At 52.3% G+C, this 23,724-nt stretch overlaps 7 protein-coding genes across 7 annotated transcripts; 3 read left to right on the plus strand and 4 right to left on the minus strand.

Moving 5' to 3' along the window:
- Positions 1-709: 709 nt before the first annotated feature.
- Positions 710-2,364, minus strand: VE01_02244 (uncharacterized protein). Its single transcript, XM_018271755.2, has 2 exons — positions 1,546-2,364; positions 710-1,497 (listed from the first exon to the last, which is right to left on the minus strand). Exons 1-2 carry the CDS (start codon positions 1,918-1,920, stop codon positions 853-855), a joined length of 1,020 nt encoding a protein of 339 aa, XP_018133589.1. The 5' UTR covers positions 1,921-2,364; the 3' UTR covers positions 710-852.
- Positions 2,365-3,009: 645 nt separating this feature from the next.
- On the plus strand, positions 3,010-4,370 carry VE01_02245 (uncharacterized protein). The gene is made up of 4 exons (XM_018271756.2): positions 3,010-3,207; positions 3,265-3,556; positions 3,612-3,720; positions 3,777-4,370. The coding sequence occupies exons 1-4, from the start codon at positions 3,140-3,142 to the stop codon at positions 4,172-4,174; spliced, it is 867 nt and encodes a 288-aa protein (XP_018133588.1). The 5' UTR covers positions 3,010-3,139; the 3' UTR covers positions 4,175-4,370.
- Positions 4,371-4,533: 163 nt separating this feature from the next.
- On the minus strand, positions 4,534-6,059 carry VE01_02246 (uncharacterized protein). Its single transcript, XM_018271757.2, has 3 exons — positions 5,814-6,059; positions 5,081-5,680; positions 4,534-5,013 (listed from the first exon to the last, which is right to left on the minus strand). The coding sequence occupies exons 1-3, from the start codon at positions 5,893-5,895 to the stop codon at positions 4,541-4,543; spliced, it is 1,155 nt and encodes a 384-aa protein (XP_018133591.1). The 5' UTR covers positions 5,896-6,059; the 3' UTR covers positions 4,534-4,540.
- Positions 6,060-6,183: 124 nt separating this feature from the next.
- Positions 6,184-8,181, minus strand: VE01_02247 (uncharacterized protein). Its single transcript, XM_018271758.2, has 3 exons — positions 7,462-8,181; positions 6,858-7,409; positions 6,184-6,808 (listed from the first exon to the last, which is right to left on the minus strand). Exons 1-3 carry the CDS (start codon positions 7,537-7,539, stop codon positions 6,443-6,445), a joined length of 996 nt encoding a protein of 331 aa, XP_018133590.1. The 5' UTR covers positions 7,540-8,181; the 3' UTR covers positions 6,184-6,442.
- Positions 8,182-8,248: 67 nt separating this feature from the next.
- IMP4 (snoRNA-binding rRNA-processing protein imp4) lies at positions 8,249-10,396 on the minus strand. Its single transcript, XM_018271759.2, has 2 exons — positions 9,907-10,396; positions 8,249-9,842 (listed from the first exon to the last, which is right to left on the minus strand). Exons 1-2 carry the CDS (start codon positions 9,910-9,912, stop codon positions 8,952-8,954), a joined length of 897 nt encoding a protein of 298 aa, XP_018133593.1. The 5' UTR covers positions 9,913-10,396; the 3' UTR covers positions 8,249-8,951.
- Positions 10,037-13,875, plus strand: VE01_10749 (uncharacterized protein). The gene is made up of 2 exons (XM_059464201.1): positions 10,037-10,225; positions 10,310-13,875. The coding sequence occupies exon 2, from the start codon at positions 10,354-10,356 to the stop codon at positions 13,651-13,653; it is 3,300 nt and encodes a 1,099-aa protein (XP_059320184.1). The 5' UTR covers positions 10,037-10,225; positions 10,310-10,353; the 3' UTR covers positions 13,654-13,875.
- A 3,477-nt stretch (positions 13,876-17,352) lies between these two features.
- VE01_02249 (uncharacterized protein) lies at positions 17,353-23,564 on the plus strand. Its single transcript, XM_018271760.2, has 3 exons — positions 17,353-17,746; positions 18,215-21,307; positions 21,356-23,564. Exons 2-3 carry the CDS (start codon positions 18,404-18,406, stop codon positions 22,760-22,762), a joined length of 4,311 nt encoding a protein of 1,436 aa, XP_018133592.1. The 5' UTR covers positions 17,353-17,746; positions 18,215-18,403; the 3' UTR covers positions 22,763-23,564.
- The last annotated feature ends 160 nt before the right edge of the window (positions 23,565-23,724 follow it).

Consider the following 23,724-nt stretch of genomic DNA (forward strand, 5'->3'; position numbering starts at 1 on the left):
ATACACCGAAGAATACAACTGCCTCTTTTGTTTATCTTACGCGGGTACCTTCCCGGAGTTTGGGTTAGGCACAGGGGTGCGGGAAGGCACGGTCCGCTTGGCGCTATAACAAAAGATATCTCTACGAGAACCTCTAGTGAATAGAAATTATTTGCGAAATGCCTTGATTTATTTACAATGTTATTTTTATCAGGGGAGCCGCAGGAAAAAATGGCGGGTATGATGTGTATACTAGAGGGTATATGCTATGCATATGTATACTCGCGTGTAGTTGACTACTTGTAAATAAAATATTAAATGTCGACTGAATAATGTTAACTATAATACTACATGTAAATTATAATTGGGTTATAAGTCATCGTAACAGAAGGCGAGTAGCTTCAAAATTATCTTTCACAACAGAATCTACTAGACGACCTCGATTGAAGGACAGTAGGACAAGAGAGAGAAAGTTGAGATACTGCCTATCTTAAAAGCCTATAGAGAGGCTACGTATATATCTAAGAATTTAAATTGACAATTTAAACTGATACCTATCTTTTCTGTCCCATTTGTTAGTAGCTAGCTTATTTATTGTAGCCTTGAATAACCGAACACCTTTACCTAAATTGTAGTTGCTGTAATCGCTGTTGCTTTGCAACGCTCCTGTTTAAACTTGTAAGCATCACATGTGATGGGTAGGCACTATGAGGATTGAATGAGAATCGGATCTAGATTGATTTTGATTGAGCTGAATTACAAATATGCGGGTCTCAGCATCAAAATAAGCGTCTTGTTTGTGAATTGGCAAATACTTTACTTCATTGTTTCTGCTACATCCGAAATTGCTCAAATTGGTATTGCTTGCTTGACTTACTGACCCTCCACCACGCCCTTCGGCTCTCCAACCAGCACACCACTACCCCCCTCATTCAAACTCCCCATCGCACTCAACCCAGTTCCCTTCCTCTCCGTCACAGCCTTCATCCACCTCTTCGCGTTATCCCCCGGCACCCCCAACCCATCCAGCCCCAACACCTCCCTCAACTCCGGCACCTCTGCATGATCCCTCGTATTCTTCATCCGATGACACCAAACCACCTTCTTCTCCTCCTCCCCTCCTACCTTTGGCGTCACCGGGCTCGCCGCCAGCTCACCCACCGGTTCAAATAAGAACTCACCACCAACCTGCTGCATATCTCCGCCCACCAGCGCCCGTCCCACTGGAATCTGCTTTATTCCTTGCACAATACTGGCAAGGGTGCTGGCCACCATGCTGCGGCGCAGATACTCGGGCCGCGCGCCCAGAGCGAGCGTCCGGGTCATACCTAGCTCGGAGTATAGCTTCGCCGTTGGGTCGGAGTAGATGGGGAATTGGCACTCGCTAGCGTCGGCGTACATCTGGATTAGCGAGGGGGCACCGCAGCCGATGACGGCAATGAAGGTTGGGACGGGGAGTCGGAGGAGGTCATCGGGGGTGATGGAGGCGGAGAGGGCCTTGAGGTATTGTTGGCAGTTCTGGGGGGTGTTAGTGGGAATGGCGCAAGAAAGGGGAGGGGGACGTACGCCGCAGTAGAAGTGTCGGACAAATATCAAGAGCACACGGCGTGGGACGTTGGGGCCGGTGTATAGGGATTTGAAGGGGATGCTCTTCCCGTCGCGGTCGAGGACCGGGTAGTCCTCGATTTTCGAGAGGGTGGCTTGGGTGGGGAGGATGTTGTTGGTGTCGACGTCGCCGGCGAAGTCGAGGGCGGGCTCGGAGTTATGGCTCGAGGTGTCGAGGGAGATCTTCGGAGGGGGGGTTGATGTTGCTGGCGGGGCAGTTGTGGTTGTTGGTGCAGCGGCGGCGGTGAGAGCTGCTGGAGCGGAGTCTGTCGCTGCTGGGCTGGAGCCTGTTTGCGCTTCAGCTGGTGCTGGGATATGGGCGTCCGTGGTAGACATTGTTGGAGTTCGTGTGGTGTTGTTGCCAGGTCAGAGAGGGGGGGATGAAGTGCGATCTCAGATGATATGGGGAAACTCGCTATAAACTTCGAAACACACACTAACGAAGATCCAAGATGCAAGTCGCGAACAAGAGAAGATATACCTTAAAAGCTGCTCTTTTATTAGCACTTATAAAGGTAAAAGCCTAGTTTACTCTTTGTCCTTATTGGCGCGGAGAGATGGGATCGGGGTAGATCTCAAGGTCACAGATTCGTTTCATGTCATGACGTTGTGGCTGAGCAGTGCCTCCATACGCAAGTGGGACAAGGGACCAAGATACCCAGATGTTTGCCTGGGAGATCAACATCCAAGACATCGTCTCTCCGCCATCCCATTCCTTACAACCGCTCGTATAGCGGCTATATTGTTCATATATATAGATTCATTTCTAGGCGCTTACTGGCTTTGTGGAACGCGACGCGTCGACGAGGAAAGGCAGCACTTTGATTGTGCTTATGTAATCCTCTGGGCGTCGTCACTGATGCTTCTCGGCGGGCCGCAGCATGTGGGGATACAGCAATTGAGGCGTAGGTGTGGCAAATATTCCATTAAAAATAGGTGCTTATATTGAATAGTATCTAAACTATTTAATTAAGCATATATGTCTTCATAAAGATACTTTTAGCTCTACTTCAACCTGATATTTCGTCCCATTTCTCACATTTGGTGTACGGCGGCGGAATATTACTCCACCCCGTGATAGATCAGGATCGACACAGCCCTCACTTTTCGTGGGAACGAGTGGCTAGTTTCCTTGTAAGCGCCGAACAGAGGTTGACATGTGGCGGCGCCTGGTAAAACATGAGCGTCTGGATATAACTAGGAAAGGTAACCAATCCGAGTTTTTTTTGTAAATATAGCCCGAAATATAAGTAAGTACCTGATATACAGAGTCCAGAGACTCGTCCGAACATTCCGTACCTGAATTCCCCCCGCTCTCAAAGGAACCATACAGTATTGGATTGGACCCCACTCGGCTACAATAAGCAGCCACTCTAATAGTGGGGTACCCGTCGGATTTCTGAGAGGCCTTTATGTACGCCCCCTCTTGACTTCGCCCGCTCAATGACTGCCGCGCCGCCCTGCATACGTATAGTACATAAATAACTCCATAAATACAGTGCACAGAGTGCCGCCTAGGTTTCCTGATCTAAGTTCATCAGACGATAAACCCAAAATGACGGAGGCAGAAACAGTAACAGAGGAGAAGCGCTCCTCGTCACGCAGTAAGCTAAGCGGGTACCTGTAAGCACCCGCCTCCATCGCACCCGGCGCAAGTAGGAAATCTTACGCGATATCCAGAAAAGAAGGTCTCGAAAAAGGCAAGGAGGGAGCGCTGAAGGGCAAGATCGTGCTCGAACAGTCCCTCGGCCTTGGCCACAAGCCTAACGTGGTACCTCCCGGAGAGGCTAATATCAACGGGGAACTGCGCACCGTCCAGATCGGATGGCATCCCGTTGGGGGTCTGGGAGGCAAGTGGTTTGCGGAGAAGACGGGGCTGGGTAAGAAGATCACGGAGAAGATCAATAAGTATCCTGATCCGACGCAGCACTGGGCGGTGCTGGTGGGTGGATTCTGTCATGAGCTTTGGATGGTATGTTTAGTAGCCCCAACTGTAAATTTGGTTCTGGAATTGAAGTGTTTCATAGGACGAGCATTTGGATGTCATCTACATCAATGAGGTCGTCGTCAAAGATGAGTGGCACACGTATGAAGTCGGAACCACGAGATTCAACGACGAGGCGCTCAGACAAGCCGGTTAGTCTCCCCTCTGATATGGCTCCTATTGCCCAAGCCTCTAACACGCAGCTAAGGCGAGATGGTCATCCACAATATGAGAGCAACCAGACCAGCCTACAACATCATCAGCAACAACTGCCAAAATTTCGCCGTCCTCCTACTCGACGCCATCAAGATCGGCGCGCACAAAGAGTTCGCCACCAGCTTCGCCGTGTACCAGGCCGCCACTGGCGCGGGTCAGATCAAAGACCTATTCGTCGATCAGCATCCCGAGGAGCAGCAGGACCAGCAGCGTCCGACGTTGCATCATCAGGATACGACGCAGAATGCGCAGCAGGTCATGGAGGATAATACGACGAAGTTGGATAATCACCAGTCGTCGTTCTTCTCTAGTGTCAAGGATAGAGGGACATCCCTTAAGGATAGAGGGCTGTCGATGTTTTCCAAGGGGGACAGTCCGAAGGATGCCTAGAGCGACTAGATGGTGTAGGTGAACATGGGAGTATCCCGCTGGTGCGAGGCCTAATGAGGAGTAAAGGTGGTGGTTGAGCATTCTGAGGTTCTGCTCGGATGCGAGATAGGGGAGATGGACAAGAGACGGCGTGCTTGGCAGCGAGAAGTTGCCATATGATAAGATACCCATGTTCGAAATGAATAAAATATTGAACGATATTGACGCCCCCTTGGTTCGTGTTCCGACATAATAGTGCATTGCAAGATGGCGTAAAGAGGGAAGCAGCTTGTTCGCGATCATCAGTTAAATCATATATTCTATGTTTAGCACATAACCAACGCCAAAAATCAATGCCCCATCACCCCAACCCCAACCTGACCCCTATCAATCCGAATGCCCCGGCTTCCCCGTGAGCACTCCATCACTCTGCCTCTTCCTCCTCTTCCCCAGGACCTCAACAAAGTACTCGCTGAGCGTAAAGCACCAGTGCCCCGCGACCAGCACGCCGCTCAGGATATTCACGACCTTGATAGTGAAGCGGAGGAAGCTGTCACGACGCTCCTCGATCGTCAGCATCAGCGGCTCGATGTCGTACTTGAAGAAGATGCCGGGCACGGTGCGCTCGTCGATCTTGCGGTCCTCGTGTGTGACGGCGTACTGGTTCGTGAAGATGGTGCGTTTTGAGGAGAGGGGGTTGGGTGACGAGACGGTGTAGATGGTGGGGACGACGGACATGAAGTATTGAGACTTGTGGAATTGGTTGGCGGTCGTGATAACGGTTTGATCGAGGGGGTTGACGAGCTTAGGGTAGAAGGCTCCGAAGGAGAATTCGGAGACGATGTGTGAGAAGTTGAAGCCTGGTAATGAGTCAGTAAGAACCTGGGTGTAGCAGGTGTGAAAGCCTCATTGCCTCCCCATACTTACTGCTGTGCTCCAAATGTTTCGTCCCAAACGCTTCCTGGTATCCGTGTCCTCGAGCCGTGACATGGAAGTCGCCCTGCACTTTGTTGAGCATCATGCTTCCAAATATCCTGCAGCTATCTCCGTCCCGAGGATGGCCCTTAATCTTTGGCGTCTTGGCCCACTTGTTCGACCGCATCGCCGTGTAGATAATATCGTGGACATGCTCCTCTCCGAAACCCTCATCATGTCCATCTTCCTCCCACCCCTCATCAGTTATAATACTCCCATCCGCATTGTGTCCTAGCTGATGCTGCCCCTTCACGTTGACCCACTGCAGCCAGTTCGTGAGATCCGTCTTGAGCACCTTCGACGCCAGGATTCGGTCACCCGACGCATCCTGCACGTTGATATGGATATCAGGACAGCGCATCGCAACCACCATGTCCAAGTTGACCTGCAGGTCACGGCTGACGAACTTCTCGACCTCGAAGGTGTGGTCCTCGTTCCCGCGCCACCAGCGCCCCAGCTCAGAGAACGTGAGCAGCGCCGAGATGATCAGCATCAAGACCGTCCACTTCCCGCCTCCAGAGGTTTTCGTGACATATTCCGGTTTGGATTTCGCTGTAAAGGGTTACAGTAAGCAAGGTGTTTCCCTGAGCAGCCAATTCGCCGCGCGGCTCGAGGTGTGCGAGCCCAGTAATTGGATAGAAGGGCCGGAAGTGCCGTTTGTATGACAATGGAGGAGAAAACTCACGGAATGCATCGAATGCTGAGACTATGCTCCCCTTCTCCGCAAACCTGTCCTCATCCAGACCGTGACTCGCGAAGCCGTTCATCGGGGGCGACGTTCGTTGCTTCTTGGGCGCATGCGCTTCGTTGAAACGCTGCCCTGAAAATCTTTATGCCTGTTCCCCCTTCTGCGAAAATTTCATCGTCAATTGGAAAAGAGGCGCAAAAGGGTATTGGTCTCGGGGACTTTTACTGGTATCATATTTCGAAGAGGACAGCTTTGGGGAAAGAGGGTAGATGGTCTGTGCGTTATATTATCCCGACAAGGCTGAGGGGACACAGCACGGCATCGACGCCAGCCACTCCGCCTCAGAAATAGATGGACGAAATAAGAATTTCTCTAGTATGCTTATATTCGACTAACTATGATATTATGACTATTATTAAAGTAACTTGCGCGCTTTTTCAACACCTACAAGCCTAGATTCGAGAACATGGATTCCTGGATCCTCGAATATCTCAAACCCATCCACGAGTAACTCACAGACATATACCACCCTACTCTTTCCATTAAACACGTAACCATAACCACATAACCGCGTAACCACATAACCCAACCCATCACTTCCGCCAAGCCACAACTGCTCAATGTTGTTAGGTCGCATTCTGTGCCTTGTTTTTCGTTGAACTAGCCAGGCCAACCCCAAGACCAACGCCAAGGGCGATAGCCAGCACAATAAGAACGCAAATGAAGAAGCACCACCACTTGAGCTTGTTGCGGTTTTTGGCATGGACAATAGCCTTACCGACCTGCACGTTCCCACTCTCGAGGTCCTGTGTCGCATGCTCAGCATTTGCCTCTGTGCGCTCAACGAGAGGCTCCTGCGCGACAACGAGCTGGTCCATTTCATTGAAGAGAACGGCCAGCTCAGTGATCGTGCGCTCAATGCGCTGGAGCTCGTCGTGGCGGGCCTTGACAGCGCCTAGAGCCGATTGTGCTTGACCGCGGCGGTTGTTGAGCTGAATTATCGTTAGTCTCATGAGTTACTAGCGGATCGCGAATACTTACCGCCATCTGGAACACATTCTGGCTGTTTGGGTCATTGGACGCATCGGCGACCGCGGCAAGTTCGGTGTCGGTAGCATCTGGGTTCACAATGAGGTATTGTCTCCGGATCTGCTCCTGTCTCCTTGTCCTGTAGTCGCGCTCCACACCCTGATACTTCGTGAGCTTCAACTGAAACTCCTTCTTCAGCGGCGCGATCTGGGTGAACTTCATGTTCTGCGTATCATTCCTCGTGTTGGCCGCATCTTGCTCTAGGTTCTTGATCAACCTCTTGAGCTGCTCGTTTCGCGACAGCGTTTCCGACTCAAGCTGCTGGAGGCCTGGCCCGAGCTCTGCTGCCGACGCGGTGTCTGTTGCATCGAGTAGGCGCTGATGAAACCTGGCGACTTCGGCCATGGAGGTATCGAAGCCTCTGAGAAGGTCTCTAATGACCGCGACCTGGTCGAGGAACTCGCGCTGAGTACGAGGCTCGACGTATGTACCACCCTGGGTCGCCTGGACAGGCGCGACCGACATATTCCTCAGTTCGGTAGATTCGCCTTGCGTGTATGGGTCCTGTGATAATGGTCAGCGAATGCGAAAATCTGGCATGGTAGCTGGATCATACACCTAGAGATACATCATATCCTGGCGTCGAGCCACCGTGTGGGTTTCCTCCAAATTGGTCGTACTGTGCATAAGACATTACTTTGCGCCTTTGAGAACCTTTTTCTCCTATTCAATGGCAGATGCTGTTGGATTTATTATCGTTGCGCGACAAACGATCAGCTTCGAACGTCAGACGAAGCGTAAGCTTGGGGGCGTAGTAATAACGCCGGGCCTCCGGATAATTGGGATCGTAATACGGCGAGACGAAGGTTTGCGGATTGCGATTGACTAATGGAGGTATTTAAAAAGATGGTGAAGATGCGATTATATACGATTTAAATGTATATTAATGATGAAGATCGAAGATTGAAGATGGCTTTTCTATCCTCTGAATCGCACTCTAGGTAACAATGTTTCTCTCGTTACGATTGGCCTTATCATAACGTCACGTTGCGACGATCATCGTGGAAAGTGGCTCAAAAGGGTTCAGCCGCCACTAAAGGTTAAAACTTGCGTCACCCAGCCACAGCCCGCCCACGACACGAATACACGAGTAAGGATCTGATGCGGCGAATAAAAATTAAAATAGTCGTGAGTCCCAAATACCGATTTTGAAAATTGGATTGGAAATAAACAGATTTAAACATGAAACCCTAATGTACAGCTTCAATTGAGGCAAATCCTAGAGCTGTAGTATGCACTTCAACCCCACACTTTGTTCCACCACATCACGTGCGGAGGGACATTAGCACACAGACAGTGGAGGCTGGCGGCCCAGACCACTAACTTGGCATGCAAGGCTACGACAAACCGTGGGGTTTCACGAAATACTATATGAAGGTTACAAATTATTGTCCCAATGGATGTAGAAGCTGAATATCGGCACATAATGTTCTTCATAGCTGCATTCCGTACATGGTACTGTCTATGTAATCCTTGATTTACCACCCAACAGCGTAGCGCAGTCGTGCTATGCACAACGAAGGCCTGTCACTGCCAAACTATGCAGCCTTCCGCAGAGGACGGAAAGCATGGCAGAGGCAATTCGCTCCATTGTGTCTCAGTCCAACGGTGTATAAGCTTCTGCGTTGACCTCTTTGAGGCCACTTCGGAATCGCGTTTTGCAGTATGCCCGATATGCATACAGGAGGGTTTCTCCTGAGACTACCACGCAGCGTTGGCTCAAAGGACGCCCAGGGAGCTGGCACTTATATCAAGATGAAGTGCCGCCATATGCTCTCAAATTCGCCATCAAGCCAGCCTTTTATATGCACTGCCGATTGCCCCTACCGTCGCCATGCCCTTCACCGTATACGCTCCGGTTGTGGTCGACGAGGCAAGCAGGATTGCAGCAACAATTTGGGCGTTTCCCTGGATAGTTGACACTGTACGCGGCTGGGCGCTTCTTATCATGACGGTGAGGGGGTTGTAGTGAGAAATTTCCGTTTTCATTCGTAAGTTGTCCTACCGATTCCCCAACGCCGCGCTATGTAGGTCCATCACCCTTCCTCACAGATAATCTTTCTTCTTACTCGTCCTAGTGTATTGGTTCATCCTCCACTCGACGTCGCCATCCTTATTCTCCAATGTGCCGCCGCGGATCTCGAAGCACCTCATGCTCATACGCGGGCCAACCTCTGCCAACTCCACACTCTGGTATCCGGTCTTGACGAACACATGATGTCGCACCTCGATCGTATCTTCGATGTTCTTGAAGGTTACAACCCTGCTTCCGAGTTTTGTCCTGTTTGTCACCGCCTCACGGGGAGGGAAGATATGCTTCAAGATCTTAACAATGCGCTGTCCGAGACGAGATGTGAACCCCTCGAAGATGAGGTGGGGGTATGACTCGCTGACGGTTCCACGAGAGCTGTTTGGGATATCATGGCGCAAGACGACGTTATGTAAAGAGAACGAAATTGTTGGGCCGTGAGGGAAGTGCGACAGTGTCATGGCTGTGGGCGTTCCGCGATGTTCGTGGAGCAGGATCATGTCGGAAAGTCCAGAGGCCTGGGCGGACTGGATCAGATTCCCCAAAACCAAATTTCCTCTGTTTAGACGAATGGATGTAGGGAGAAGTAATCTAATCTCTTTGGCAAAGGACGATAGGCGCGAGGAGGGATCTCTTGACGTTGTGACTAGAACTCGTGGATCGACAATTCCGGAGAGTTGCGCATACTCGTCGTCCAAGTCCAGCTCCTCATTTGCCGTCAAATCAGCCCGGGACTCATCGTACTTGTAATCCTCTCGTAATTTCTTGTCGTTTGCAATCTCGGGAGCAAGCGGTTTGCCTGTGGCGAGTGATGCCCTTAACTTCGAGCGTTTTTCTGAGGTTTCTGCATCGCGAAGAGTTATCGCGCGGCGATACAAATAGTCTCGCCTTTGTCGGGCTTGTTTGCGCTATAGAAGTGATTAGCCTCAATACCGACATGATTAGAGATCTATAAGGAGGTTAAGTACGTACCAGCATGGTGGATGTTGTTGTCGAAAGTTTTTTTGATGTGAGAAGTTCGCCAACAATATAAATTCTTAGCTCAAGCCTTTCATGCGGCTGGATGTCATTTTTGCCGAGCACTATCGCGCCGCTACTGTAATCTGCATTTGGCCTTTCCCTCGAAATCTTAGAACAGCTTTGATTCCGCCACAATTCCCACTCGAAGCTCGTCAAAACTTCCGTCACGTCTGAGGAAGTTTAAAATCACTATCAGGTTCACGAGCATGACTTGAGACGCAACGCGCTTCTGGACCCTATATTCCCCGCGGTTACGCCACAAGGCTGATCAGTGAGTATTCTGACCACTACCGCGACTCGCGGCAACCACGAGCAAGCCTTTGAGGACAGAGGCTAACTTTTGTTGTGTCTGCAGGCGCCTTATAAAATTTGCACTCCTCAGATACAAGCCCGACAAGTATGGAGGGCGCCTTTACCCATCTGGGAAACCACCTCATCTCAGACTCCGCCGCTGCGATTAATGCTGGAGACGATTTGTCGGCTATCGACCCCGAAGAGAGCCTCCTCTACGGCCAGTATGGAGGCGCGGGAGGCCTCGGACCTACTCGCCGCAGAAATGACGATGATGACAACGAGACCGAAGTCTACGACGACGACGATGTAGAGAGCCTCGCAAGCATGGCCGTCGACGGCATGAAATCTCTCGGACTCAGAGGCGTCGAAGACGAGAAGGAACTTCCGGCTCATGCATGTGCCTACTGCGGTATCCATTCGCCCAGCAGCGTTGTTAAGTGCTTGGGTTGCACCAAATGGTTCTGCAGCGCCCGTGGCAACGCCTCCTCATCGCACATTGTCAACCATTTAGTTCGAGCTCGCCACAAGGAAGTTCAGCTGCATCCTCAATCAACACTGGGCGACACTGTTCTCGAATGCTACAACTGTGGGACTAAGAATGTCTTCCTTCTTGGGTTTATTCCGGCGAAATCCGACACCGTGGTTGTGCTGCTCTGCAGACAGCCCTGTGCGTCTACACCTTCGTCTAAAGACATGAGCTGGGATATCTCTAGATGGCAGCCTTTGATTGAAGACAGATCCTTCCTTCCGTGGCTCGTGGCTGTGCCCAGCGATGCTGAGCAGCTCCGTGCTCGCCACTTGACCCCGCCAATGATCGCAAAACTAGAGGAAATGTGGAAGGATAACGCCGCGGCAACCATTGCAGACTTGGAAAAGGCAGCAGGAATCGACGATGAACCAGCTCCCGTACTTCTGAAGTACGACGACGCTTACCAGTATCAAAACGTCTTTGGACCGCTTGTGAAGATTGAGGCAGACTACGACCGCAAGCTGAAGGAGGCCCAATCCGAGGACGGACTTGTCATTCGCTGGGACTATGGTCTTAACAACAAGCATCTTGCCAGCTTCGTGCTTCCTAAAATTGAGCTCGGAGATGTCAAGTTGGCTGTTGGCGACGAGATGCGTCTCAAATACAAGGGAGAGTTGCGCCCTGTCTGGGAAGGCGTTGGATACGTTGTCAAGATTCCAAACAACCAGTCTGACGAAGTCACGATCGAGTTGCGAAAAATCGGAAACGATAAATCCGTGCCAACTGAGTGCACCCACAACTTCTCCGCTGACTACGTCTGGAAGGCTACTTCTTACGATCGTATGCAACTGGCCATGAAGACCTTTGCAGTTGACGAAATGAGTGTCTCTGGTTATATCTTCCACAAGCTACTTGGCCACGAAGTTGCTGCGGCGCCAATGAAGATTCAAATGCCAAAGAAATTCAGCGTTCCCGGCCTTCCCGAGCTGAACGGCAGCCAAATCAATGCCGTCAAGAGCGTCCTTCAGAAGCCCTTGAGTCTTATTCAGGGACCTCCAGGAACTGGAAAGACAGTCACATCTGCAACAGTCATCTACCATCTATCTAAAGTCAATGGTGGCCAAGTTCTCGTCTGTGCTCCTTCCAACGTCGCAGTTGACCAGCTCTGCGAGAGAATCCACAGAACCGGATTGAAGGTTGTGCGTCTTACTGCCAAGTCCCGTGAAGATGTCGAATCTTCGGTTGGCTTCTTGTCTCTGCACGAGCAGGTACGAATGAACGATAGCAACCTCGAATTGACCAAGCTCTCGCAACTTAAAAGCGAATTGGGTGAATTGTCCAGCCAGGATGAGAAGAAGTTCAAGTCTCTTACCCGGGCCGCTGAGCGCGAGATCCTGAACAACGCCGATGTTATCTGCTGTACTTGCGTTGGTGCCGGAGACCCCCGTCTGTCTAAGATGAAGTTCCGAACTGTGCTTATCGACGAGTCCACCCAATCTGCCGAGCCTGAGTGTATGATTCCATTGGTTCTGGGCTGTAAGCAGGTTGTTCTTGTGGGTGATCACCAACAGTTGGGCCCAGTCATCATGAACAAGAAGGCAGCAAAGGCTGGCCTGAACCAATCGCTCTTTGAGCGTCTTGTCATTCTTGGACTTGCTCCTATCAGACTTAACGTGCAGTATCGTATGCATCCTTGCTTGTCTGAGTTCCCTTCAAACATGTTTTACGAAGGCTCTCTTCAGAACGGTGTCACGATGCAACAGAGACTCCGTCGCGACGTCGACTTCCCTTGGCCTGTTGGTGACACCCCAATGATGTTCTGGTCCAACCTGGGTAACGAAGAAATTTCTGCTTCCGGTACTTCTTACCTTAACCGAACTGAGGCGTCCAATGTCGAGAAAATTGTCACGCGCTTCTTCAAGGCTGGAGTTCAGCCTGCTGATATCGGTGTCATCACACCCTACGAGGGACAGCGCAGCTACGTCGTCAGTTCTATGCAGAACACGGGCACTTTCAAGAAGGAGAACTACAAGGAGATCGAGGTTGCATCCGTCGATGCTTTCCAAGGCAGAGAGAAGGATTTCATCGTGCTTTCTTGCGTTAGATCCAACGACCACCAAGGCATTGGTTTCTTGAGTGATCCTCGCCGTCTTAACGTGGCTCTTACCCGTGCCAAGTACGGCCTTGTCATTCTGGGCAACCCCAAGGTTCTGTCCAAGCACCCTCTTTGGCATTACCTCCTCCAGCATTTCAAGGAACGCAATTGCCTGGTTGAGGGGCCACTCACCAACCTGCAAACCTCGCTTCTGCAGTTCAGCCGCCCTAAGACCACCTACCGCGGACCTCAACGCTACCAGATGTCTTACTCTACCGGACTACCAAGCAATGCACGCCCTCCTAATGGCAAGACTGGCAACGATTACAGCGACGCCGGTTCTATGCTAGGCTACATTCCCGATGACGTCTCGTCCGTCCACTCCTCCGCCCTCGGAGGAGTCGGCGTCGGCTCAGCCTACCCGCAGATGTTCTCCAGCTTCGCAGCTGACAACAGCTGGCCCGGCCTAGACCCCCGCAACCGCGCCAACGGCCAAAAGGGCCGCAACCGCCCCGCCGAAAGCGTAACCGGTGAATCCGTTGCCGCCAGCGAGATGACGGACACCACTAGCAGCGTACTTGACGGTAAAGGCGCAAGCCAAGGCGGCGTTAGCCTCGGGCCCGCAGTCCACGACCAGAAGCAGACGAGCCTGAGCCAGTCGGACCGCCTGAAGCGGTACGTCGAGTCTGGCGGACGCCTGCCCGACTACAAGACCGGCGACGCTGGGAGCGTGTTCGGCGGCAGCTCGCTGCTGAGCGGCGCTGGACGACGCACCCTGGACGACGATGAGAAGAGCGTGTCCACTGCGTTTGCGAGCCAGGTCGGCGGGGGCTACGACTGATTGGGCGGGGAGCGGTCGAATGGACCTTTTAAACCTTTTGTCTTCGGAAACACGTAGCACCCATCTATCCAATCGATGCAGCGTCTCGACGCAGCCTAGCTGGACGACAGCCAGTGCCCTGCGGGCCCTCGCGGGCCCGGAGAGGAGCTGAGGAGCGTGGTGGCCACATTTGCTGAGCCGACTCGTGGCGATCTTGGAAGGAGGGCTGGAATGGGGCGGGGACGATATACGGGAGGGGGACGATGCGAGGGGGTGTGTGTGCAATGTGTGCAGAGTTGATTTTACGATGTATGTGCTTGTTGGAGGGAAAACGGTGGGATGTGTTCCACGCATGCTTTGCGCTGCCTAGGGATAAGTGACAGTTGAGGCCTAGGCCTGTCCGGATCACTGTCTAGGGCGCGGCGTGGGTGCAATTTCTCGCGATGGGAGGATCTAAAGGACGCCTTAGAGATAGACAATACACATGTTCCACCAGCTTTGGTATTGGTCTTTGGTTGAATTGTTTGTTTTGTAGATCGAAGTCAGATGCAAGTGAGACACACTCTCTCTGACCGAGGAGCTGTATTGTATGATATGTACATCACGACGCAAGGGACAAATTGCAGGTGGATTTAATATGATCGGATGGGGTAACCGACGACCATCTTGGATAGGATATCAGATTACATCAATCCGCCCTTCCCTTTCGAGACTGCAAGGGGGAACGCCTACAGCAGAATACGTGAACTCATTTTACCAAATTAATCTTACCTGTATAATCTTTTTGCCGCATGTAGTCCTACAAACACCAGCACAGACAACATCAAAGTCTTCCACTTGTATCCCACGGTACCTGACTGATCGGAACATCAAGTCACGATACCCTCACCTCTCAATCACCGACCCGCACCCAACTAACCCATCTCTCACCAGCTAACGCCTCCCTTCATCAGCCCAGGCGTCTTCTAGCGCCAGGCACAGCATCGCTCGCCACGTGCTAACTGCATCCACATCTCCCTCCGCTATCTGACCGCGCATCGCTTCCCTGCGTCCTCGCCGTCGCGAACCCCGGAGTACCACCGAGGTCCCCCTCAGACCCTCAGCCCTTGCGTGCCCAGGTACTACTGTACGGTACATACCGGGCATGTTCTACTCGCCCTCACCTCAGCGTAGCAGCGCGCACACGCCCTCCGCAAATCCGCAGCCAAGGTCGCAGCGCCATGCACGCAACCCACCCGTTCGCTCCGTCTAATATATATTCCCCGGAACACGAGATGGGGTCTGGCCGCGGGGTGGGGATGGAGGGATGGATGGAGGGGGTAGGGTAAGGTAAAGTTCGAAACGCAGCGCCGCGGACCGGGGGATTTTTGGGTAAGGAATTGCTTGGAGGCTTGCGACTGGATGCGTTGGGGATAAGCAAATACTATATACTACTATATACTACTATACCGTGGTGCTGGGGATGGAGCGGCGGTATTGCGAGTTGCGGCGTGGGAGGGCTGCGAGGGGATGCAACCTCTTGTCTCATGATCCCGGCTCGGTGCGCTGTAGAGATGCAAGGGTGGATTTCGATATTGTACCTGTCGTCTTGGTGATGAGTGGTTTTGGGGATTTTTTGCACGGCACGGGAGACCGTGCGAGATGGGAGATTTTTTGGGGAGATTTTTGCAATGCGAGGCTCTTGGAGCTGTGGTGAAGGTAGCTAGAACGGTGGGGCATTTACGAGAAGGGCTAGGGGACTACTGAAGGGTTTGCTTTTTTGTTCCTTCTGGATTGGATGGCTATGGCTACAGACTAGAAGGAATTGTTGAGCGAGTTAGCTAGGAGTTTAGGGCAGAATGCAAGGGGTCCGAGGCTCGTGAGAAAAAGCAAGGAGAGTTGCTTCTTCTCGAAGGACCCCACACGATTCCTTCCATCGTGCCCACGAACCATGAGGCGCAACGGCGACGTTCTGGTGCGGAGTTGTTCGGTCGGACAGACAAGGCTGGGCAGATCCACCACATCCCGATTACCTTAAGCTCGACCCCCCAGCCTCGCTGAGCGGTAACGCCGTTCGCGCTGCTGATCGTCATGAGGCGATCAGCCATCAGACTGGGCAATTAAATCTGCCGATCGCGGGCGCATGAGACATTGATTGGACGATCAGCAGGGACCGCCGTCTTGTCTCTCCAACATGTGGAATGGGAGTGACTCTGGAAGCCTGGCAGGATCGAGGGATCTGGGACAGCGGATCTGCGCGCCGCGAAGGGGACGCTGGAAGCGAGAGAGTCCGAGACACACAGTAGCTAGGCCGAGGGAGTCGGTCGCCAGGGCGCTGAAGGGAAGGTGTCGTGGAGGGTCCAAGTCCCGGACGAATAGGGGCGCGGGGTGGCGGGCTATAGAGTGGCGACTAGCCCGAGACACGGCGGATGGCGTAAGGAGAGAGCGATCGATTGGACAGGGGATGTTTGCCGCAGGTTCGGCGAGGGGCGTGGGAGGGGGAGAGGGGGTCTTGATGGGGAAGTGCTCAGCTTGTCCGGCTGCAGGTCCTTTCTGAGTTTGGAATTACAGTTTCTCAAATCGGGTCGGTGGGAGGAGGCTAAGGGGATTATTGACTGTTGGAGTGGGCTTGATTTGGAGAGTGGCGCTGACATGAGCCTGTGAGGCTGGGAATCAGTCGTGTGTGCTGTAACTACCGTGTGTAGTACAGTACCATAGCGGTATTGTTGTACCACAGTTCGGCGCTGTTTCCTGTACTACTTAGCACGGTAATCAAGCTGTGTTGAGTGCACGTGGAGCGGAATGGCGCACTTGTGTTGCATCCCACGATGGCAGACCTGTGGTTCGTTCTTGGTCGGAAAGCCGCAGCGCCGCTGCAAGCGCAGAGAGCAGAACGAAGTGGGTTTTTCCTCCGATCCAGTAATATGGGCTGGATGCGACTTTATATCGCAACCTTGAGTTGAAACATTTGACGTCCCCGGGGGTCAATTGCTGTGGGCGAGTCAGTGTTGTGTTTCATGCTCGTCCGTGGATGGTGGGACGACGGAGTGGTGTGTGGGTAATATGGGTAATATCGTAAGTAGTGCAGATTTGGCCCGACGCCTACGGAATGTGGTCCCCCTATTTCACTTCCCCTTTGGGACGACATGAGACCCGATAAGACACAGATGAGCAGGAGGGAGGAGCAGACGGCAGTTTGGATATGCAGATATGAGGATCTGAGTGGCTCTATTAGGAAGTGAGTAGTACTGGCCCATGTGCCCATATGGGTCAGGTTTGTATGAATATCGCCGTGTGGTTGATGCCCTTATAGGTTTGACTTGTTCGATTTGGTATGGTTTTTATGGTTTTTATGGTTTCTGGTATGTGTTATTACTCCGTCTAGCAAGGTATAAGGGATGAGAGGGGGAGGGAAGGGACGGGAAGGGGTGGAAATGGTGGAAGGGGGACAGACCAAAATGCTAGGTTCGACAGAGGTACCTTGGTGTGTATGCTCCACACGCCTGTGCCGCATGTACCTTTGTCCTATATTCCACACCACCGGCATGATATCAACCAGGTCAACCAGGTCAGGCCAACCAGGAGATATTGCTTGATGCAGGTGAGGCCATTGAACGGGGAGTCTGTGCCCCTCCGAGTGACCTGGCGATCTTGTACAGTAAGGAGTAGTTCTATGTATCTGTCAGTAGTCTATTCAGTAGTATTCAGTAGTTTGTCAGTAGTAGAATGAGTAGAGAGACACAGTCTCGGAGAAAGACCCAGACAGACCCTGATCAAATGTCACTTTGCTACATATTCCCTGAATCGAATCAAGACAAGCCCGACAAGACACAGGTGGTCCCCAAGAGTTCCAGTTAAGAGGGTCTGTAGTCCCTCAATTAATTCTTCTTGACGACGTTTGGCCTCAACTCCCTTTCGCAACTTCACTTCCTCTTCACCACAACAAACACAGTGTGCGCGCGCAGCACATCCACCGCTAATTCCTTGGGTGTCGCGCCAAATAACGACTTCACCTTGCACAAATAATGGCTTTCCCGATCTGAGAGTCGCATTTTAATTATACGCACATAACAAACATTACACACATAACACAACATTCTCGCCGTTCATTCACTCGCAACGGTAGCTTTATACGGTACGTTCGCCCTCTTTTTTCCTTTCATTCACAGTCCGGCGCGAAGGACCCTAGCCACCCATTGGCCGCGACGCGAGCACTCGCCTGCATTATCACAAAACTCCAGCGAAATCCAAGGTCCAATCTGGTGCCAGAGGAGCATAATTTGCTTGGAGTGGTTGGGATCGCCGATTCTCTCAGAGGGCCTCTAAATCAGTCGTGTGTTCACGGTGTTTACGCTGTTTACGAAGCACTCGCTGTGCAAGCAGCGCAAAACACAAATTCACTTCCCTCCTAACCCCCACTCCCTCAATTGATGCTGGCAGCGCATCAAACACAGGAAGTTTGCTCAGTCGGCACTCTGACTGCACTTGGTCACTGCACCGGGACGGCACCTGGGGGCGATCATACAGCGGTCTCTCAATAGTGAAATTGGGTTACCCCAGATCAGTGGAGCAAAAGTGGCTAACTCTGGACACCTCCATGCAGACTTGCGATTCTTCCTTATATTGACTCTCTTACCTTCAATCGAAACAACCTCACGACTTATACAACTTGCAACTTTGCTTGATCAAAGTTCAAGATAACTCGGAATACGACTGCTCCTTCTATAAACGAGGGAGGCGGCGCAATTGACGTCCTGGCGCCCCACTGTAGTGCCGATCCTCATTTCTCGATATGGCTTTCTCAGGATTTACCTCGCCTACAGGGCTCGACAATAGTAGTGTCACATCCTCGACTCTGAATAGAGCGAGGTCTCACAGCATCTCCAGTGATCAACCCTCTGCAAACGGGTACAGCGCGATGCTTTCACCACCAACACTCGTTCAACCGCAGCCGCTCTTTCTTGCCATTTCTGCGGCCTCACAGATCGTGACAAACGACCATGATAGCCATTCCGAAGCCTGGTTTGATCAGCATGGCCTCGAACCTTCAGGAGAGACCGCCTTGGTCAACCCAGGGGCCCTGAAGCTCGTAAACAACTTTCTCGATCAATTACTCTTCAACTTTCTCGCCATCTCGAAATCAACATCTCTTGCTTCGCTTAGACCCGCCGTTGTCGAAACCCTAAAGCCAAAACTTGCAAAGGAGGCAATTCACCAAGCCGACCAAGAATTGGAGGAATACTTGGGCGGTGGTGACGACGAAGAGCTTATCTCATTTCACAATGGCATTGAGCCGAGTGGAGACTGGGATTTAGAGCTGGTATGGAAACGCACACGTCTACGCTGCATGGTGTATTCATCACTGGGCGATATGGAAGAGGAGGATGAAGATCACTACACAGAGCTGGAACACTTGGATGGCCCTCCAGGATCTACCAACAGATACTCTAACTCGTTAGGCGTGGTCTCACCTGCAGTTGCCATTTTCCTGACTTCAATTCTCGAATTTATGGGCGAGCAGGCATTGACCGTAGCAGGACAGGCCGCGTACCACCGCATGCGCTCAAAGCAGCAAAAAGATGAGAGAGATGGAAGCAGCGTCCCCAAGCATGTGGCGGATCGTGTTATTGTCGAGGATGTCGATATGGAGCGTGTTGCCCTGGATAGGACACTTGGTAGACTTTGGAGAGGCTGGAAGAAACGCATACGCTCCCCAAACGCATCTATTTCACACAGCGTTCGCCGATCTTACTCTAGAGACTCGATGCAATCACGTCCTCACAGCCGAAGAGGCAGCCTCGCCCCAGAGCAACAAGTTCCCGAAATCAACCATAGATTCCAGGACACTCCGATCAACGAGCCCGAAGAGGAAGACGAGAACCACCCACAACCGACGGCAAACGACGAGGAACCCGTCCTTTTCGAAGCGACCATCCCACTTCCAATGGGCGAGGATGATGTTAGAGAAATCGAGATACCCGGAGTTGCAGAGCAGAGTGGAGATGAGGCAGATGATGAGGTGGACGAGCCCAAGCAATCTCGCCGCAAGAGCATGATGATCTTCACAGCCAATACCAAAGGTCTTCCTACACCGATCAACTCACAACCCGCAACACCCGGTTTCCTTTCTCCCAAGTCGAGAAAGCGATCCCACTCGATGCCATCTCCAGCGGCCTTGGCTTTTGCTTCGCCAATGAAGAGACGCAAGTCAACCGACGAGGACGAAGAACCAGCCGTGGAACAAGACACGGAATCCGAAATCCCAGCACTTTCTGAAAACGTGTCGCAAGACTCCGAGGATACCTATGTCTTGGCCACCAAGGAGCCTTCCAAGGAGTCGAAGATCGTATCTCAAACCCCGAGAGAATTGGAGCCTGAGAAGCCATCTAAATCAGAGACCGTCCCACACTCTAGAAATGCGTCACAGAGTTCTCACAAGGGTGGATTGATTGCCGGAGTTGCTGCTGGCGCTGCTGCAATCGGAGCTGCCGCTGTGGCAGGAATTGCCGCAGTTAAACACCACGACAAAACCTCGAAAGTTACGAAAGAAGACGAAGATGACATTGATCTGACAGAGTCAGCCGAAGAACCACAAATCATGACTTCATCTCGTGTATCGATCGGCGATATCCTTGCTCTCGACACGAGTCGAACCCGATCTTGCGACTCCAGTGCCCGTTCCGCGAGCGTTCGTTCTAAGCGATCCGCCAGCGTGCACTCGATCCGCTTGATTGAGGTGAATTCGCCTCGCAGCCCAAGCTCACGTCACGCATCTGGTGATCTTACTTCACGTCCTCCGAATGTAAAGGGCGCTGAGGGTACAGATGCAGCAGCTTCGCGTGGTACCAGCCCTGTCCAGAAGACACCATCAGGCAGCCCCATACTCAAGGCCCCATCTCCTTTGATCAACCAGGTCAGCAAGGACTCGGAGGCTTCTCTACCAGAAGTTGTTGAGCCTGAAAACCTGGGACTGGGATTAGATGGCGTCACCGTTCCTCGATCTCTCCCGGTGCCAGTCCGCTCTCCCCTGCGCGAAAGCCCGAAGACCAAACTTACCTCGGAAGCATTATCTGTCCAGGATACTCAGTTTGCTGCCACATCACAGGGTTCTTATGGTAACTCGGAATTTGTTCTCGGCTCAGCACCTCGTCCAAAATCTACACGCGACGCTGATTCTCTCGCTGCCCCTAGCACACCAGCATCTCTTCAACCACTATGGACAAATCAGGTGGGCTCGCCAGGCAGTGGAACTTCTTCCGCCCCACCCCTTACTCCTCTCCGTGAGATGATGGAAAACGCACCAGACACCTCGGACGAAGCTTCTTCTATTGCTCCAAGCTATTCCGATGCCTCGGTTTTCCAGTCAGATCTCCCGGCGGGAAGCTATTCGGGACCAGGCAGGAAAGACGCCCACACCCGAAACCGAACGAATGCATCCGATCGATCGGTCGCCAGGTCCTCGCCACCACGCTCCCACCGTGAAGAAGACATGGGCCCCAAGCCAGAGTTCCTCAACAAGTCAGCTCGACAGGGCTCGTCAAGCTCCTCCATCAAGTCTTACAAGGTCCGACCTATTCGCACGTCAGAGGAGAGCACTAGCGCCATTGAGGACAAGGGACAGACTTTCGAGCAACTCATCCGCAGCGAGACGACCCTTCAGTACACCCTGACCCCTTCCAATATGCGCGGTATCGATGTAAGTTAAATCTAGCCTTCCTTAAAAGACACGTGCTAACCTATATAGGACATCCCTGAGAGCCCATTGCTTCCAAGGCAAAGCAGCTTCGGACCACGATCCACGCCACTTGGCTCGCCCATGGTTGCCAGCTTCTTAGGTAGCAATTCTGCAAGCTCGCCTAAAGTCTCAACATTCCTTGGCAATGGTAAAGAGGCCTCTGATATCCCGAAGTCACCTGTGGGCGGTACTCGTTTTGCTCCGAAGCCTGCTGTGAGATCTGCTCCTCCTCCAAAGTCTGGGGCACGTGTCAGGCCAAACGCGCCACAGGCGAGAGATGCCAAGATTACGAGCGAGTCGATCAGCGATTTTGCGGACTTCATTAGATCTACTGGGCCGCCCCAGAGCCGTGATGGCTACGCTGCTCAGCCACCACCGCGTCAAGCTAATATCTCGGCTCATCGAATCAGCGCCGCGTCTGTGCCAATTGTCGTGGCCAAGTCTGTGGCTTCAACCGGAAACCGCAATCGCCTTCAAGCTCGCGATGCCGTGGTCCAAAGTGACAATCTGTCGTCTTCAGAGCTGATTGACTTCATTCGTCAGGGACCACCGAGTGACAAAAGCCATGACAACCCCAGGATCCCTCGCACAGTCGCTCCATTCCGCAGCACTATGGACTCGGACCAAATGTCAACGGCACTCTCTGGCAATCGCCTCTCGACCCTCCCAGAGGGCCGCGACCCCCAGATGAATTTCTCCATGGGCACATCTATGCACACCTCAACCACGGCCAATTCTGGCTCCGCAATGAAGAAGCCCTCCCTGCCACAGGCCCATCTACCTGCATTCGATGAAGAGGACATGATGCCGAAGCGCAAGACTCACCGTGTCAAGGACCCCTATGCTATTGATTACAGCGATGATGAGGATGATGACGACGAGTTCACCCTCCCCAAGGGTCCTCCCAAGCGCGTTGAAGAGTCGCTCATCGACTTTCTGAATAGCGTCCCTCCACCTGACACCTCCACCATGAGCTCCATCTTCGATGAGCCTGCGCCTCCCCCGAAGAAGACAATCATGGCGCGCTTCTCGCGCTCCAACTCCACCGCCTCATCCTCCTCCGCTTCAACTCGCAGCTCAGTGCTCACGCGCAACAACGCCCTCCCGCGCAACTCGTCCCTCCCGCAGCACCCCACCTCCTCCCCCAAGAAACACACCCCCATCACTCCCTCCTACTCGACCACCCCGCCCCGCCCCCGCTCCAACTACGCCGCTCAGGTCACCCAGCAGCGCAAGCCGGGATCGCGTGCCAGCCAGAAGCCATCTCCTCGTGAGGCCACGCACTCTCGCAACACTCCTTCTTCTGACCTCGCGGACTTCCTCATGAACACCCCGCCTCCACCAAGCTCGCAGCCTATTGCGAAGGAGCAGGGCGGATTCTCGCGTATGTTCGGACGCAGGAACAAGGCTATCTAAACAGCCAAGACAGGCATGGGAATACGAGCCGACGCCTTCAAACATCTGCGGTGCTATTGTTCTACTCACTATTCTGATTTTTTGTTTATTACGACGCCTTCACTCACTACGGCGTTTTCTCTCTCATATTTGGGCCGGCGGCACGGGGCGAAAAAAACACAAAATATCCGCTCAGTGTTTTCGAGTCCTGGTCAAAACTGGCTACACTACTACTGCTACTACTATTTTTACTGGACTTTCCTCGTACTCCGTTTTATCGGCGCCTAAACTACTTGCTGCATCCCCCCTGACGACTGGGACGAAACCAAAAAACTGGCTTGGCGTACTGAGAAAAACCTGCAAATCGCAATCGCTATCGTTGTCTTATTTTACTTTTTTTGCTACTACGACTACTACTTCTGCTATCCTGCGTCTGTACTTTGCTAGATACCGGACCCAGCTTGCTTCTGCTGTTATTTGTTTTGCAGCTGGGCCTTACTTGCTTTTTTTGTTCGCGCTGTTTGGATTCGATTGGGGGTGGGTGGCATGGAAGCGTTGGGTTTTTTTACTTTTTGTGTTTTTTGACTTCGGCTTTTGGCTTCGGCTTTTGGCTTTGGCTTTGGGAAAGTAATACGGGGGGTGTACTTTTTGAGAAGATGGGATGGGGGGAGTGTGGAGGCGGATGATGGGGGAAGAGATCATTTGTGAACGATGTTTTGAGTCTTGTTGGTGTGTGGATACGAATGTATATATGAAAATAATGCAGTCAAGAAATGGGGGAGTAGCGAATAGCGACGATTAATTTGACACCACGATTCTTATATCTTGACTCTTTCTGAAATGTGACTTTAATCCGCCGTCTAGTGTCCAGGTAGCTCCTGAAATAACAGCGTTGTAAAACAAGTCCCCTAATAGGTGGTAAAACCCAACCAAAATCCTGTCAGCCGAAACACCCAAACGAACGCTCCTCCCCTGCCCGAAAA

Source organism: Pseudogymnoascus verrucosus (assembly GCF_001662655.1).
Source record: "Pseudogymnoascus verrucosus strain UAMH 10579 unplaced genomic scaffold scaffold_6, whole genome shotgun sequence".
Classification (NCBI taxonomy): domain Eukaryota; kingdom Fungi; phylum Ascomycota; class Leotiomycetes; order Thelebolales; family Thelebolaceae; genus Pseudogymnoascus; species Pseudogymnoascus verrucosus.